Below are 17,176 nucleotides of genomic sequence, written 5' to 3'. Positions count from 1 at the left end.
ACCCAGAATGATTTATCAAATTACTCCTGAAAAACTCATACTTTAAGATCGTACACTAATATATGCAATATTATGAATAAATCATCGAATACATCTATTGTCTATATTGCATTTTACTTTAAACGATCACTTCTACAACCTATTGTTAGGCTCACAATTATTTCTTTTTACAATTGAATGCAAATTAGCATGTAAAACTATAACTAACTTTTCTAATTACTCGCATGCAAATTTATAACAAAGTTGTCATATAACTCCCATTCAGATATTTACATTGATTTGTTATAATATTTTCTTTTAATGCTACGATTCTTTCATATTCAACTCGAAACTTTTCTTCTCCTATACAAAAAAAGAAAGAAAAAAAAAATCTGCCCTCAATAAGTCCTTAGATATTTTGGAATACATTCTATAACTAACTTTTATAATTACTCACATGCAAATTTATAACAAAATTGTTCAACAACTCCCATTCATCCATTTACTCTGATCTGTAATACTATTTTCTCTTAATCTAATATGAGTTTTTTTTCCTTATTCAAATTAAATTTTTTCGTTCTTATATACAAAATAAACTGCTTACGAAAAGTCCTTCGATATTTTGGAATAAATTCTGAAACTGTTACCCATTTCTATGTGATCTCTTCAAATTTATTGCTTGATTATCAAAGCGGACGCCCCAGTTTATGGTAAATGTCTTAGGGGTCTCTCTTTCTAATTTTTTGGTTATTGGGGCGGGGAAGCGGGTATTACATAGTGTCAAAAAACATGTATATTGCTTTTCAATTATTTCCTTATTTATTGCAGAATATTCTTTAAAATAACTTTTTTTTGATAATACATATTTTTTTGTAGTAAGTTTTTAAGTTTCCTATGACTAACATCTTTTTTATTATTATAAAATTTAATGGTATTTTTATCCTAGCAAAGTTAAGAAAAATTATAATTTCTTTATTAATTATTTACATAAGATTCTAAGATATTTTTTAAACTTTCACGATTACATTTTCATTGGATGATGAAATGATTTCCTAATTTTCAGTTAATATATTGTGCTTCCATCTTTTTATCCAACCTTAGACTTTTCAATGTTCTAGTCAGTTTTTACTGTTTCTATTTTTTTTTTTTTACATACAGGCAGGTTCCAATGTCATCATATTTCTTTTTATGTAAATTTGTAGTGTCTCTTCGCCCGGAGTAGTATAATTTTTCGTTGATTTCTAATTTTATTCCTATTCCGTTGTTTAGTTACGAATGTATATTAAACGATTTTCTTTCACGGCATTGTTTTTTTTTTTTTTTTTTGCATTGGATTCTAGATGTGTATTGAAACTAGATATAAAACGTAGATCAACTTCCAAGACGGGAAATCTTTTGTTGTTAACAGTAAATTAAATTTTCTTTTCTTATTAGATATCAAAACTGCCTCATATAATGACGTAAATGTTTTTTTTTAATTGAATTCTAAAAAGGTTTCATAGTTTACTAGTAATTGCTTTATATCTTATCATTTTCTGCAAAAAAAAAAAAAATCCATAGTCTACAGTGAATGCTTGAATTCATTTTCTGTGTTTCAAAATATATTTCGTGGCAATGTATTTTTCGAAAATTTTCAAAAACAAATTCTAAACAAGCAATGAGAGAATGTTTCTATTATTTTCGTTTAATTTAAAAAGTCCTATGACTTGCATTGAATATCTTTAGTTTTTTTTATCCAAACCTTTTGTTTGAGTTGATAAAATTCCGCAAGTTACTCTTCACACCTATTCACAGAGATCCCAACGGTGTCATCCATATTCGTAAGTTGTTGTGTCCGATATGTTTTCCTTCTCCTTATTCCCATTCCTGAGGATTTTAGTCATTAGTCACTGCCGTCCTAATGGCCATTTTGCGTCTTATCGTTTCTCCGATCGTAGTACTTATGTACCAATTGACTCTCCAAATTTAGATCTCTAGTTATCGTTATCACACAAGTAATGGAGTTATTGGAATTGAACTCAAAAGAGTTCAATAAGCCTCATTGTTAATCTCTCTCAATAGTCAGATTTGGAGAACTGTAATCTCTTTAAAGTAACCAAGGATCAGATATAAGCAACTATAATCTCTCAAGAAACCAGGTTTTAGATATAGGCAACTGTGAACTCTTTCAAGTAAGAAGGTGTCAGATATAGACCACTGTGATATCTTTCAAGCCACCAGGTGTCAGATATAGGTAAATGTGAGCTCTTTCAAGTAACCGGGGTCAGATATAGGAAACTGTGATCTTTTTCAAGCAATCAAGGGTTGGATAAAAGCAACTGTGATATCTTTCAAGTAACCAATTGTCAGATATAGGCAACTGTGATCTCTTTCAAATAACCAGGTGTCAAATATAGGCCACTGTGATCTCTTTCAAGTAACCACGTATCAGATATAGGCAACAATAATGCCTTTTCAAGTAACCAGGTGTCAGATATAGACAACTGTGATCTCTTTCAAGTAACCAGGTGTCAGACATAGGCAAATGTGATCTCCTCCAAGTAACCAGGTGTAAGATATAGGCAACTGTGGTCTTTTTCATGCAATCATTGGTTGGATGTAAATAACTGTGATCTCTTTCAAGTAACCAGGTACCAGATTTAGGCAACTGTGATCTCTCAAGTAACCAGGTATCAGATATAGGAAAACTGCGATCTCTTTCAAGTAACCAGGTGTCAGATATACGCAACTGTGATCTCTGTCAAATAACCAGGTATTAGATATATGTAACTGCGGTCTTTTTCAAGCAACCAGCGGTTAGATATATGGCTCTGTGGTCTTTTCCAAGTAACCAGGTGTCAGATATAGACAACTGTGATCTCTTTCAAGTAAGCAGGTGTCAAATTTAAGCAAGTGTGGTCTTTATCAAGCAACCAGGTGTCAGAATTAGGCAACTGTGATCTTTTGCAAGTAACAATTTGTCAGATATAGACAACTGTAATCTCCTTTAAGTAACCAAGTGTCAGATATAGGCAACAGGGATCTTTTTCGAGCAGCCATATGCTAGATATAGGCAACTTTGATCTCTTTCAAGCAGTCAGGTGGCAGATATATGCAACTCTGATCTCTTTCAAGTAACCACGTGTCAGATATAGGCAACTGGGATATCTTTCAAGTAACCAGGAGTTAAACATATATATCTATGATGTCTTTCAAGTCCGGTAGGGTGAAAATTAATCAGCTGTGACATCTTTCAAATACCCAGTGATTTGAATTAAAAATTATATTCTTGAGTATCTCCAGAGGTGAAATATAATTAGATTTGGTGTCTTTCTAATCACCCGGCAACGTTCTCTCGCAGCAGTTATGAGAAAGATCTAAGCAGCTGTGATGTTCTTCAGATCACTGTCAGATATAGGTTATAGTTATGGTGTCTTTTAAATTACCATCGATTAGATTCAACTAATTGTCATGTCACTAAAATCACCAGGGATCAGATCTAGAAAGAGTTTATTTCTCTTAATTTGACAGGGAAGAGATGTACAAAACGTACTTCCTTATACTCGTGAATTATTTAAATTATTAAAAGTTTTGTAACGTAAATTTCCTTATATTCGTCAAAGATCGGATTTGGGTCACGCTGGCCACTTTCAAATTACCAGGTGTCAGATTAGATAGCACTGATTTCTCTCAAAACAGCAGGGGAATCAGATCTGCACACACTTGACCTCTTTCAATTTATAGGAGCCAAAACGTAAGGAGCAATGTATTTACATAATCAAAGAAAGACGTATTTAGACAGTTATGATGGGCTAGGTTAGGTTGAGATAGTGTTGGTCTTTTCAAATTATACATATGTCAGATGTAAGTGGCGTTGCTCTTTCATATCTTGGCAGGTGTCAAAGATATAACCTCCTCTAGTCTATTAGAGGTTATTGTTTTATAATGAATAAAACAGCTCTCTAAACTTTAGGTTCTGTATCAAACACAAGTTGAAATAATAACTTATCTAAAAGTTTCAGATGCATAACCGTGTTTGTAAAGGTTCCACGTTCGTGCAGGTAAATGAAAGTTTAAGTTTTTATTAGGCTTTTATATATGATTTTTTTAACGCGCGTATTTCGTGTTATTTCAGATGAGTAAAATTATCTCATGATGCCAGGGTTTTGAATTTTCCACGCTTAAATGCTGATCGATCAAATTGATATTACAGCGAACATTTCTGTCGTAAACAAAATTAATTATGGAGAAGTACTAGACTCACCCAAGGCTACATGGAACTAGATTTGGCGTCACACGGACAGGATTATTTCCTGTATTGTCTATTTTATTGCTTCTAAATATTGACGGCAAAATTAGATTTATGTCTTCGGTACGCCACGGGGCTTCATATACCTGGACTAGTTTTCCACCATTACCAAAATGGTGTTAATGTACTAAAGGATGCCATTAAATTGTGATTTGACTTGATTTACGTATCAAATGATAACAGTTTCCAAAATGTGGTATACTCTCTGCACTGTCAACGAAATAACAATGAACAGCACCGCCAATATGGCTCTAATTTCTCCGTCATCAGCAGCTAATCGATACCCACTATAGGAATGCGGCCGAGGCTTGACATAATTTACATCAACAAACAACCAATTCGTGCCACTGCTCCTAGATGACTTAGCAATACTAAACAGACACGCATATATCCTGGGAATCATCGAATTAATTCAAGGTTCTGGAGCATGTCACCACGAAGGACCTAAAGAGATACACTTGAGTCGGATCTGACGTTGGACACAGACGATATAAAGTATATGATTAGCATCATGATTTTAACATCATTTGCTTTCACCTTGTTTTTTTTTTTTTTTTTTTTTTTTTTTTTTTTTTTTTTTTTTTTTTTTTTTTATATCGCTGTCTCTACAGACAGACCATAAAATTTTAGGCCACTAGGAAACTAAAATGCTACTGTTTCGCTCTCAATGGTATAATGTCTTTGGATACTCTAATGAATTATACCCAGAAAACAGCAAAATTCCTAGGTCGTCTAAAAACGAACACACTTGGACATCGCTCCGGTTAATACAAAAGTCATTCTCGTGTAAGTATATTTAGCCGTGGCAGCCCCAATTTAATTTTTTCCTATTCTTTTCTTATCATTATCAAGCTTCGGATTTCTCTAACAGATGCTATTTTCCCCCAGCTCTTAGGACCTCTAATGCACTGCTTTTCAATCTGGGGTCGTACCGCACACCCCCCATGGGAACGTAGGTGATATCCAGGTGGGGAGCGAGTCCGGAAAAATGTATACATTTGTCTTTATTAAAATAGAAAAAAAAAATAACACACATCCGCCCCAACTCCGTATTTCATTCCAACTAAGGACAGAAATTACTTGAATGTTGAAGGAGACTAACGATATGTACTATCTGACATTCTACCTCACATTCAAGATCAGATAGCTAAGAAACATTGGCAAGTATCTCACTAACCTCTTAAGAAAATTATCTTTAGTAGATAAGTTATGTATTTACATTATTAGTATAGAATTCATGCTCGATAAAATGACCATAAGCAGCCATATTTTTTTTTTTTTTTTTTTTTTTTAGTAAATGCTGTATGGAAGTTCGATCTATTTATCTGGAGATGCAGGAGGGCGTAGAGGGATGGACCAACTACTAAAAGAGGTCAAGGTAGTAAAATGGTTAAGAACAACTACTGAAAGGATTCCTCCCGTATCAAAAAACACCTATTTTTTTTTGGGGGGGGGAGAGGGGTGTTTAACGTTCTTGTATTCTCTAGACCTAAACAAGAATAAGTCATTGAAATCCCCTTCCCGTTGGCAATTGCGTTAAAAACCCAACTAAGAAAAAAACCCTAAATGCTCAAAGGACAGTCAACTGGCAATCATGCCATTACCAACTTTTCCAAATCTTAAGTCAACTTTTGGCGTTTCGCATTAAGTCAAAGGCCACCAAATATCATGGTTTCCAGATAATTTTATCCAGCGGTCAAGGCATTGTTTTAATTTGATCGTGGTTATGGGATGATTAAAGGCGGCCATCTATACTTACCTAAAGACTGTAAAAGCCTACTAGAAACGTCCCTGGCTGGCTCTCTGTTGAACTGGAGTTCGATACTCGCTCAAGCTCGATAGTGTCTAGTAGCGATTGCGACCTCACCATCCTTGTGAGCCTATAAGTCTAACCTGCTGAGTTATCAGCAGCCATGGCCTGGCCCTCCCAGGTCCTAGCTTGATTGGAGAGGGACTTGGGGGCTGATCATGTTTATATGGTCAGTCTCTAAGCCATTGCCCTGCCCGTTGCCTCTGCCATTCTTGATAGACTTTTAAACTGTTAAAGACCAATCAAGCATCAATCATTGCCAAAACTTCAATTTGTTAAGGTAATCAGGATTTTAAAGGTAAAGGTCGGCCATAAGTATTTGGCTATGTTGTAAACGACCGGATATTATGATATGGTCAATATTCCATGCGTTACCTTAAGCATATTTTTTTGAAATCTCTGAAGGGAATCAACAACGTTGGCAAAATGGTAATCATTCGACACTCAAGGCATTGCCTCCCATTAGCTCTGTTAAGTTAGTCGTAGTTTAGGGAGGTCATTAAAAGCTACCATACACGTTTTCCATAAAAGGGCATTCACCAGGCTTACAACATAGCCAACTACTCCCTCACTTTCTCACTTTTCTCGTGGCATTGAAGATCATTTTTCATCTATGGCTGCTTAAAAGGCAATCAATTGTAATCCCAACATTTCCAAATGTTCATTTTGTTAAGTTACTTGTTTCTTTTACCCAAGATTGCTCAAAGGGCAATCCCAACATTTTAAACTACATTTTGTTAAGTGACATTTTTCACCTATGGTTAGCTAAAAGGCCATTAGTAGCAATCCCATTTCCAAATGTTCATTTTGTTAAGTTACTTGTTTCTTTTACTCATGATTGCCTAAAGGGCAATGCCAACATTTCAAACTACGTTTTGTTAAGTGACATTTTTCACCTATGGTTAGCTTAAAGGCCATTAGTAGCAATCCCATTTCCAAATGTTCATTTTGTTAAGTTACTTGTTTCTTTTACCCATGATTGCCTAAAGGGCAATGCCAACATTTCAAACTACATTTTGTTAAGTGACATTTTTCACCTATGGTTAGCTAAAAGGCCATTAGAAGCAATCCCATTTCCAAATGTTCATTTTGTTAAGTTACTTGTTTCTTTTACCCATGATTGCCTAAAGGGCAATGCCAACATTTCAAACTACATTTTGTTAAGTGACATTTTTCACCTATGGTTAGCTAAAAGGCCATTAGAAGCAATCCCATTTCCAAATGTTCATTTTGTTAAGTTACTTGTTTCTTTTACCCATGATTGCCTAAAGGGCAATGCCAACATTTCAAACTACATTTTGTTAAGTGACATTTTTCACCTATGGTTAGCTAAAAGGCCATTAGCAGCAATCCCATTTCCAAATGCTCATTTTATTAAGTTACTTGTTTCTTTTACCCATAATTACCTAAAGGCATTTCCAACATTTCAAAGTATATTTTGTTAACTGACTTTTTTTTTTTTTTTTTTTTTTTTACCCATGGTTGCCTAAAAGGCCATCGCAACATGTTAAACAGTTCATTTTCGTTAAGTTACTTACTATCTATGATTACATAAAGGGCAATAACATAACAACATTACCAACTGTTCAGTTTGTTAAGTTACTTATGTTTTTGAGGTCACGGTCGGCAACCACGGAGTAATTGCCGATCGTATATTTAGTGATGACTTAATTATGCAAATTAATGACCTCCGTGGTTCGCGGCAATCAGCCTCTGCGGTAGACTTTCACAACCCTGGCGTGTTGATGGGATATTCTACTCCCGCCAGAAATGGCTTAATTCGCCCGCTTTCGTATTCAGGAATTTTTGGGTTCGACGTTTTCCATGTGAAGGGTTTTCTGCGTTCTGAATATTTCCATTCAGTGTGTTCGTTATTCAGGTTTTCCCGTATTCAGGATTTTTCGAATTCATCTTTTTTTCATTCATGTCTTTTTTTTTTATTCCGGAAATCTCGTATTCAGGAGTATTTGTATCCAGGGCTTTTAGAATCTTAGTCATCGGGAATTGAAGAATTTGGTGTTAATTCGTATGCGGGAATTTTTATACGGAATTTTTATTCTCTTGGTTTGGTATTCTGGAATTTTAGAATTCAATATTTTTCTCTTCTCCGTTTTCGGCATTCGGGAGTTTTTGTATATATATATTTTTTCCATTTATTGATTTCCGTATTTATGAATTTCGTGAATGAGAGATAAAAGAAAGTCATAGATAAACACTCTAATGTTGTAAGGGCCAGGCACGGGCTCTTGCAGAATTGCAGCCCGCAGGCCTTCTAATGCTGTTTCATAGAGTTATATAAGGCTAGTAACCCCTTAGAAAATTAAAGGCTTGCAACGTACCGTAGGAGTTTGGTGTGAACGGTAATGATTGATTGGAAGATCCACGAGGTGAGTGGGTAATAAAACTATGTATGATTATGCTCTCTCTCTCTCTCTCTCTCTCTCTCTCTCTCTCTCTCTCTCTCTCTCTCTCTCTCTCTCTCTCTCTCTCTCTCTCTCTCACTCACTTAATATGGTATTTTCTGGTTCGTCCATCCAGCTCTTTGGCATATATCTATCTCTATCTGTCCACATACACACGCAGACACAGACACACGCACACACACACACACACACATATATATATATATATATATATGCCTGTCTATCTATCTATTTATTTATCTAATCTCTAATTCTTTACCTATCTGTTTTTCTGCCCACATATCTATCTATCTATCTTTTTATGTATCTGTTTCTCTATCTATCTGCCTTTACACCCACAGATCTTCCGCTTGCTTAAATACTCTCTCTCTCTCTCTCTCTCTCTCTCTCTCTCTCTCTCTCTCTCTCTCTCTCTCTCTCTCTCTCTTTTGAATTTAATGACAGGGCGCCAAAGGGGTCGCATCAAACTTTGGGACTCCCTGTACTCGCGTTGATTATAAAACGTCCATCACCGACCCCTTTACCAGCGTATAGTCGGAAAATAGCACCGGAAAAACAGGAAAAAGGAAAAAAGGGAAAAAAGAAAAAAAAGGGAAAAAATAAATGACCCTGGCATCAAGCGATTCTGTCCAAATTAAAATGGTGACAAAGCAAAATGAAGCCTGGCGTAGGGATGGGAAGTGGGTGGGAAGGTGTATTGGGCGGAGAAGGGGGGGGGGGGGGGGGGGTAGAGGGGAAGGGGGCGATGGACATTTTTTTTTAGGTGTACCATGTAAAGTTCGGCGTTTACTTCCTGAATATAGAATTTTCCTTTTTCCTTGTATTTCCCGAAGGGGCCGAGTCGTATCTTATAAAATGTGTATAACATACTGATTTTTTTTTCTATTAATGTAATTAAGCGTCGCAAAAACTACTATTAGACTATTTCAAGAAAATGGCATTCTTTTGTCTGATTAGCGGATTACCTGATAGAATTTTCATGGAATTTAAGATTGAAAAAAAGATAGGGATTTTTCCTCTTCCTCTTTATTTCCCGAAGGAACCAAGAAGCGCATTCAAGAATGTGTAATACTTCAATTAATGTAATGTGGTTTCGCAAAAACTGTGGTCGAACTCCATTTTGAATATGTTTCTACTTCATGAAAAGAAGATTTTGCTTTCTGTCGGGTTAGCAAATTTGCCCATTAAATTTTCATAAAATTTGAGGCGAAAAGAGAAGTCAGTTTTCCTCTTTCTTTGTATTTCCCGAAAGAGCCAAGTCGCATCTTAATGAATGTGTAGCTCAACACTGTTCTTCTATTAATGTAATGTGGTGTCGCAATAACTTTGGTCAAACCCCATTTTAAACAGGTTATCACCTCATGGTAAGAGTACTTTTCTATCTTTCAGACGAACGGAAATGCTCATTAAATTTTCATCAAATTTGGAACTGAAAAAGGAGATAGTCATAAAAAAGCTCCATTATCGTACAAAAACGTTTATGCAATTAGCATGAATTAGATGTGTAATGCCAGCGGCAATAAGTTGGATGAAATGAAGGCTTTTTTAGTATACAGTACAGTACACCCATAGCACTCTGTCTCTTCAAGTCAAACTCTTGTTTTACGGCAACCTAGCCCAGATGCTACTATCTTACATCATTATTATCATACTTGTTATAGTTGTTATCGTTATCACCACTGCCACTGCCATTATCATTATTATCATTACTACTGTTTTCATTATTATTTCTAATTAATATCCAGATTGTTATCTTCCAATCGTAATCGAATCTACTATGGTCTTTTTTCCTCCAACTTGAGTACCCTCTGTTTCCAAGTGGTATTCTACCCTCCTCCCTATGGTCTGACAATCGTATCTTTTCCGTACTTCTAATTCTATAAGCGGCATTTAACCTTGAATGCGTCTACTTAAAATACCTACCTTCCAACGAACTCCTATTTCCACAAATTCATATTGTATCAGCTGTACGTATTTGCCTCCATTCTGATTTGCAGTATATCCGTATTCTATCCTCCATTCATGCCCTGATAAACTTTAAGACCTTCCAATCTTAACTTTGGTATTCTATCCCCCTCTAAATGTATTCTGTTTTTGTCTTTTATCATTCGCTACAGCTTGGCTAACAATAATTATAAATACTTCCCCTTCCATGGCATTCTCCATTTCCCCCTAGTCGTATTCTGTATGAGCTATATGGCCTAAATACATTATGAACGTAATGTTTGCCTGAGAAACTCCCACAAGGAAAATGTTCTAAGGTTTAAAACTAATGAACATCAAACAATAGATAAATGACAGAAAGCAGACAAGCTTTGCTATTATATCTAAACCTAAAAGCATCCTTATGTACCACATGGCCTGGAAAACTGAGGTGTCGGTATGTCTTTGACATAAAGAGTCAGATCCGGGTACTAATTACTTAATGCAAGCATATAAGCTTTTAGTAAGTGTTAAGATCAATGACATATTAAGTGCTTAATAGTCCATTTTTTTAAGAATCTCAAGAAGGTATAAATCAAACATATTATTGTTCCTGCAATTTGTTACTGAATTCTATAGAAAATATATTTTCTCAGTGTTAAATTGAACACAGGTTTGTATACATGAATTCAAAGAAAAAAAACCTTCCTTAATTCTGCTCCAAATAGAGGCTATTTAGTGCTCATTTTAGTACCTGAAGATACTGAAAAAGTGTTCAAAAAATGCGTATAAACAACAACACCCTTATAGAGTTACAAAAAATAAAAATAAAAATTAAGACTATACTGTAGTTGTAACAATCACACTGTAATACCTGGGAAAAGCTAACTGTATTTGACGTTGGGGGTCCTAGAGCGGAATTCCTTTCACACTTAGGAAGGATTCTGTGTACGAGTTAGGTTAGGTTAGTTTAAAACAGTATGCCTATTGTGAAGGACTTGGCGTATTAGGTCAAGTTAGGTTATTTAAGACTGGTAAACTGGTCAGGAAGGATTCGGCGTAATAGGTTACACTGTTTAAAATGTGCCGTAAAAACGGTAAAAATCCTGGAATTAATGTTGCCAGGTATTTACTGTTTTAAAAAGGGATATAATGACGTAAAGGAGTGTTATCATGGCCACCAACTCGTAAATGATATTAACAAAGTATGGTAAAAAATTGCGGTCGCCTGTATTTTACTGAAATACGGCTGAGAACAGTATGGAAAATTTCCGATTAAATTTAGGGTTTTTGCTAACGGTGTAGGTTATATTAATTTAGAATTGTAAGTTGGTCAGGAAAAAATCGGTGTACTAAGTTAGGTTAGGTTAGTTTAGCACTGCAAGCTGGCCAGGAAAGATTCGGGATCCCAGTTTAGTTGTGAAGGTAAGGTTAAGGCACATCTCCGTATTTTACTCATATAACTTACGCTGTTAAATCAGGTGGAGGGGATGAACTGTAAATAGAGGCGTTAGCTGAAAAAAAAAAGTGACATGCAAAATTGTAAACAAAAGGCGAAGAGGTTACTCACCGTCGCATGAGTAAATGCCGTAGTGTTTCCCGGATGACCTGTCTCCGCACACCTTGCACGGGATGTCCAAGAGTCGATCTCCTGTAGGAATATAATGGAGAATTAGCATCATTATCATAATTTAATTATATTTCGTTTTATGTTTCTTATTCACTTCATTACCAATATCCTAATTATACTTTATGTGATCTTATATTTTTCTTGATGTTTTCGTTAATATCATTCTCCTAATTTTTTATCAGCATCATTATGTTTTATAAGACTTTCATACCTACATTCTCTTCAATGTCTTTAGATTTCATTATAAACGACATCATCATTATTCATCTTATATAAATGCTCTTCTTTTTTATTTACATCATTATCATGCAAACCACAGTCATTATCACCATTGCTTTATATTTCTAACGATGCGTAAGCTGTTTAGCATAATTATGCCCTATTTCTATCGTCACCAGACGATGCCATTCAGATCACCATACTTATTTATTTCACCCTTTTCTTCTTATCTTATGCGTATCATTATTCCCTCTCATTACATACCTATTTTCCCCTTTATATCCCTCTCCGATATTTCTATTTAATTCTGATTCTTCATTCCTTTCTTGTTAATGAATTAATGGTGATTCTCAATAAGGCAATTAACATAATAATATCTTCATATTTTCGTTTTGATCCTCTATTACAACACTATTCTTATAATCATTAATTTTATTACTATTATTCATCTTATCATTATACATGATAGGTTTTATATTAATTTCAGATAAATCATGTTTTCCTTCAATAAAAAAAAAAAAAAAAAAAAACAACAACAACAACAACAACAACGATTTTAATAGGATTCAAATCATACTAAAACACTTATCTCACAATTTAGGGACAACTAACTCTTATCTTCTTTTGAATGTTTAAAGGTTTAAAGACCACTCAAATGGCAGGGGCAAGGGACAGTGATATTGCCCTATCGAGCAGGACGATGCCCTAGAGACTAACCATATATACATATGATCAGCGCCCAAGCCCCCTATCCACCCCAGCTAGGACCAAATAGGGCCAGGCAATGGCTGCTGAAGACTGAGCAGATAGACCTATAGGCTCCCTCAAACAACCCATCCTTAGCTCACAAGGATGGTGAGGTTGCAGCGACCAAAGAAACTAACTAGTTTGAGCGGGACTCGAACCCCAGTCCGGCGTTCACCAGTCAGGGACGTTACCACATCGGCCACCACAACCGATAAAGATATCGTTCATTCAATCACTCCATCGGTCGGTCTACCAAACCTTAGTTTCAGTGGTATCGTCTATAATTTCTCCTACGTAAGTGTGATCGAGTTATAACAGTCTGTCTTCTGACATCGAATTATTTTATTGTGGTGCTAAAATTGGGATCAAATATCCCAAATTGATGACAAAATTAATGTCCTATATGTTTATGATTGTGTGCATCGTCTGAAAGTTACATACGGGGAATAGTTTGACTACTCGGAACCAAATTTGTCGGCAAGACTCAAAATCAGGGCAGAGTTTGACTTCAAGTCAATAAGTCATTTGGTCAAACAATCATGACTTTCATCAGGTGTATAGGTATTCGAATGATTAGCACTCACCGACTGTTCTATTTTTCTTTTTTAAATTGTTAAACATTGGCATTAAAAAACGGTAAATGTTTTGCAACATTTACAAACGGATATATTGATGTAAAGGAGTGATATTACGGTCAGCAACCCGTAGCAGATAATAACAAAGTAAGGTCGCCCGTATTTTACTGAAATACGGCTGAGAACAGTATATTTTTACCGAAAATTTCCGATTAAAATTACGGTTTTTTTTTTTCTAACAATGTAGCTTTTATAAAACTCGCCATAGGTAACTAATTATCCCCTTATCTCTAAGGCTCACGAAAACCAGTTGTGAGAATCACGATAAGCTGTAGATATACAACAAAGCTAGTATTAAGTGAGAGATGAAGTCTGTGATCATCAGGAAACTGAACGGAAACAAAATGGTCCTGGGTGAGATGAAGTCCGTGAGAATACGGAAACTTTGATAAAAACGAAATTCTTCTCTTCTTTTACTTCTTTTACCTGACATATTTCATTCCCATTTTATTTTTTATAGCTTTTGCTATACTCACAGATACGTACAAATTCACTGTTCGCACTGATTTACAGTTCTTTGTGGTTAAAATCCGTAAAAGAACGAACTAGACATGTTGCACCAGTTCTATTTTGCCAAATTTAACAAAAAGTATATATATTTTCTTTAGCAAACAAATATTTAATCTCCTTGCTATTATTATTATTATTATTATTATTATTATTATTATTATTATTATCATTATTATTATTATTATTATTAAGCATCAGCCTGCATTTGCAATGCAAAATGATACAATCCGGTAAAAAAAGAAAAAGAAAAAAAAGGAAAATAAAAAATAACAACCATTAATAGACAAGTAATAAAAAAAAATTACTATAAATAAACCAAGTAAATAGAAACAAAAAGAATATTTAACAGACCCTTGTATTCTATAGTACTACTACGGTAGTAATTCCTTCCATAAGGAGAGCTTTATATTACCAAAGAAGGTGGACAGCTTTGTGTTAAGAGATCCTGGAAACAGTAATAGACAAGGCAATGCAGCTGAAACTGAAGAAAACTCTACGAAATATCTTGTGTAAGTATGCATATGTTTATGTATAAATGCGTGTGGTTATGTGTGTAAATAATTATTTAGTATTGTTTATAATGTGGTCCGTAAGACAAAATTTGTATATATGCATTTTTGTATGTACAAGTGCATGCTGCTATGAGTGTAAATGCATATTCAGTATTGTCTACAATGTGCTTTGTAAGGCAGACTGTTTATATATGCATTTGTGTATGTACAAATACGTGCTCTTATGTGTATAATTACATATGTAGTACTGTCTATAATGTGCTCTGTAGGTCAGACTGTGCGTATATGCGTGAGCAGGTGTGTGCATGTCATTCTAAGAAATTGTTTTCAGAAAATGTTTCCAGCTATTGTTACAGAAATAAAGCCTACTTTATATAATTTCTCTTATGCAAGATATGGGTTCTATTGAATATTCTTTTGAAAGTAACTCGCGGTTATTTTGTGTATTGCTTAAAAGTAAAAGTAATCACATGGCTAAAAATATAATATCCTCCTGATACTGATTTATTTCAGCCATTAAGTGCATCAAGCTGCGAAAATGCCTTAACTATTAACGCATCTAATTGAGACGAATCATTAAGATGCCACAGAAATGTGCTACAGACCTAGAGGCATTCACCGATTTATTTAGAAATACATACACGCATGCTCATTTACATCGGGTATCTTTTAGAGATCCTTCAGTTCCAGCTGCATTGCATTGCCGACTACTTTTCAGATTAGTCTCATCACACAAATATATACACTATTTTTGATACTATAGTTTCCTATTTCAAACTTTCCTTCGAGAACTAATTGCTTCAATATAGCACTCTGGAATTACTCTTATATAGAAGAAACTAATTTTCTCTTGAAGCGCTTATCCTAGAAATTATTTTGTACTGTATATAACTCGGTCATTGCAAGCATCAGGACCTGATTTTTCTTTTGAACGTATTCCTAATAACATATAATCAACGTGACAGGAGATGTAGAAGTATTATAACTACTCTCATGTCAAAAAAAGGGTTGTCAGCATTCTTTTGGCGTTTTCAAATAAGATGCGAATACTGCATTCATTATAAACAGGAGATTTCCAATACACGCTCTTCCCAAAACAAGCTTTCTCATTCTTAGTTCTCATCCATAGTGAGCGTATTACTCTGTTGTAAGGTTCAAAAGTTTTTTTTTTTTTCATGAATGGCCGAGGCAAGGGACATTACAACGTCCTAGAGATTGACCATTTTTACATATAATCAGCGTCCAAGACCCCTCTCTATCAATCTAGGACCAGGGAGGGCCAGGCAATGGGTGCTGATGACTCAGTAGCCAGAAATTCTGGCTCCCCCAAATCACCCATCTCTAGTTAACAAGGATAGTGAAATTGCAGATACTATTTGAAACTATGAGCTTGAGTGCGTCTTGAACTTCCGTCCAACAGATTGCCAAACAGATACATTCTCAAGTGGCTAGCACAACTGCTCTGGAACCTAATACAAAATAAAATGGTAATAAACTTCTACAAAATTATTATGAAATGGCAATGCAGTGTAATGAAAAAAAATCGATCTTCTTCATTCCTGTTTTCCTGAGACCAAACGAACTAGTTTAGCTTTTCGATCCTGTGAAATTAAAACAGTCTTGATGGACCTTGATGCTTATGGAGGTGTAAACGTAAATATTTTACTTTTCTTTTTTATAAAGACTGCTGATTTATTAGCTCCAAAGTTGTCTGCTATTTTGCCACAAGTTAGTAAGAAGTTCTTTCAGCATTTTTTTGGAGAATTTGTAATATTATTCCATTAAGTAAATTTGTTTGTTGTAGCTCTCGTCCAGCTGATTACCACACAATTTCCATAACTCCCATATTATCAAGAGTTTTTAAACGTCATTTGGAAAAATTTCTGAATAGGTATGCTGAAGGTAATTATCTATTCCCTATTTTGCAATTTGCCTTTCGTAAACATCTTGAAGCATGTAATGCCCTTCGTACAATCTCAAATGCTGTGCAGAAATCCCTTGATTATGGTGAGGAAGTTCGTATGATTGGCCTTGATTTTAGTACTAACTTTGACTAAGTTTATTATGTTGCCCTTGTTTTCAAACTCAAAGAGTTGGAAGTAACTGGGTCTTTTCTTAACACTGTTAATGAATTTTTAGGAATAGATTACAAAGAGTTGTTGCTGATGGGCACCACAGTGAACATAGATATGTGATATCCGGTGTCCCCCAGGGATAGTGTTCTTGGCCCGTTACTTTTCATACTATATACACATGACATGTGGTTTGGCCTAGAAAACAAGCTCGTTACATATGAAGATGATGCTACTCACTTTGCATCAATTCCATCTCTTGAATGTAGATCTGTGGTGGTTGAGTCCCTTAGTAGAGATCTAGCTAAAAATCAGCGCAAGGTGCAAACTATAGAGCAATAAGTTGAACCCTAATAAAACTCAAAGCATTGTTGTAAGTAGGTCGAAGACAATAGCTCCTCAACATTCAGATGATCTCTGCATTGATA

At 35.1% G+C, this 17,176-nt stretch overlaps 1 protein-coding gene across 1 annotated transcript in view; it reads right to left on the bottom strand.

Moving 5' to 3' along the window:
* LOC137650637 (nuclear receptor subfamily 2 group E member 1-like) overlaps positions 1–17,176 on the bottom strand; it is a 166,990-nt gene that overhangs the window by 128,106 nt on the left and 21,708 nt on the right. The window contains exon 2 of the mRNA XM_068383824.1: positions 11,994–12,074. Coding sequence (XP_068239925.1) covers positions 11,994–12,074 — 81 coding nt within the window. The remainder of the gene's footprint in view (positions 1–11,993; positions 12,075–17,176) is intronic.

Source organism: Palaemon carinicauda, chromosome 12 (genome assembly GCF_036898095.1).
Source record: "Palaemon carinicauda isolate YSFRI2023 chromosome 12, ASM3689809v2, whole genome shotgun sequence".
NCBI classification, from domain to species: domain Eukaryota; kingdom Metazoa; phylum Arthropoda; class Malacostraca; order Decapoda; family Palaemonidae; genus Palaemon; species Palaemon carinicauda.
The sequence above is the reverse complement of the archived record's forward strand: the minus strand, read 5'-3'. Positions and strand labels throughout refer to the sequence as shown.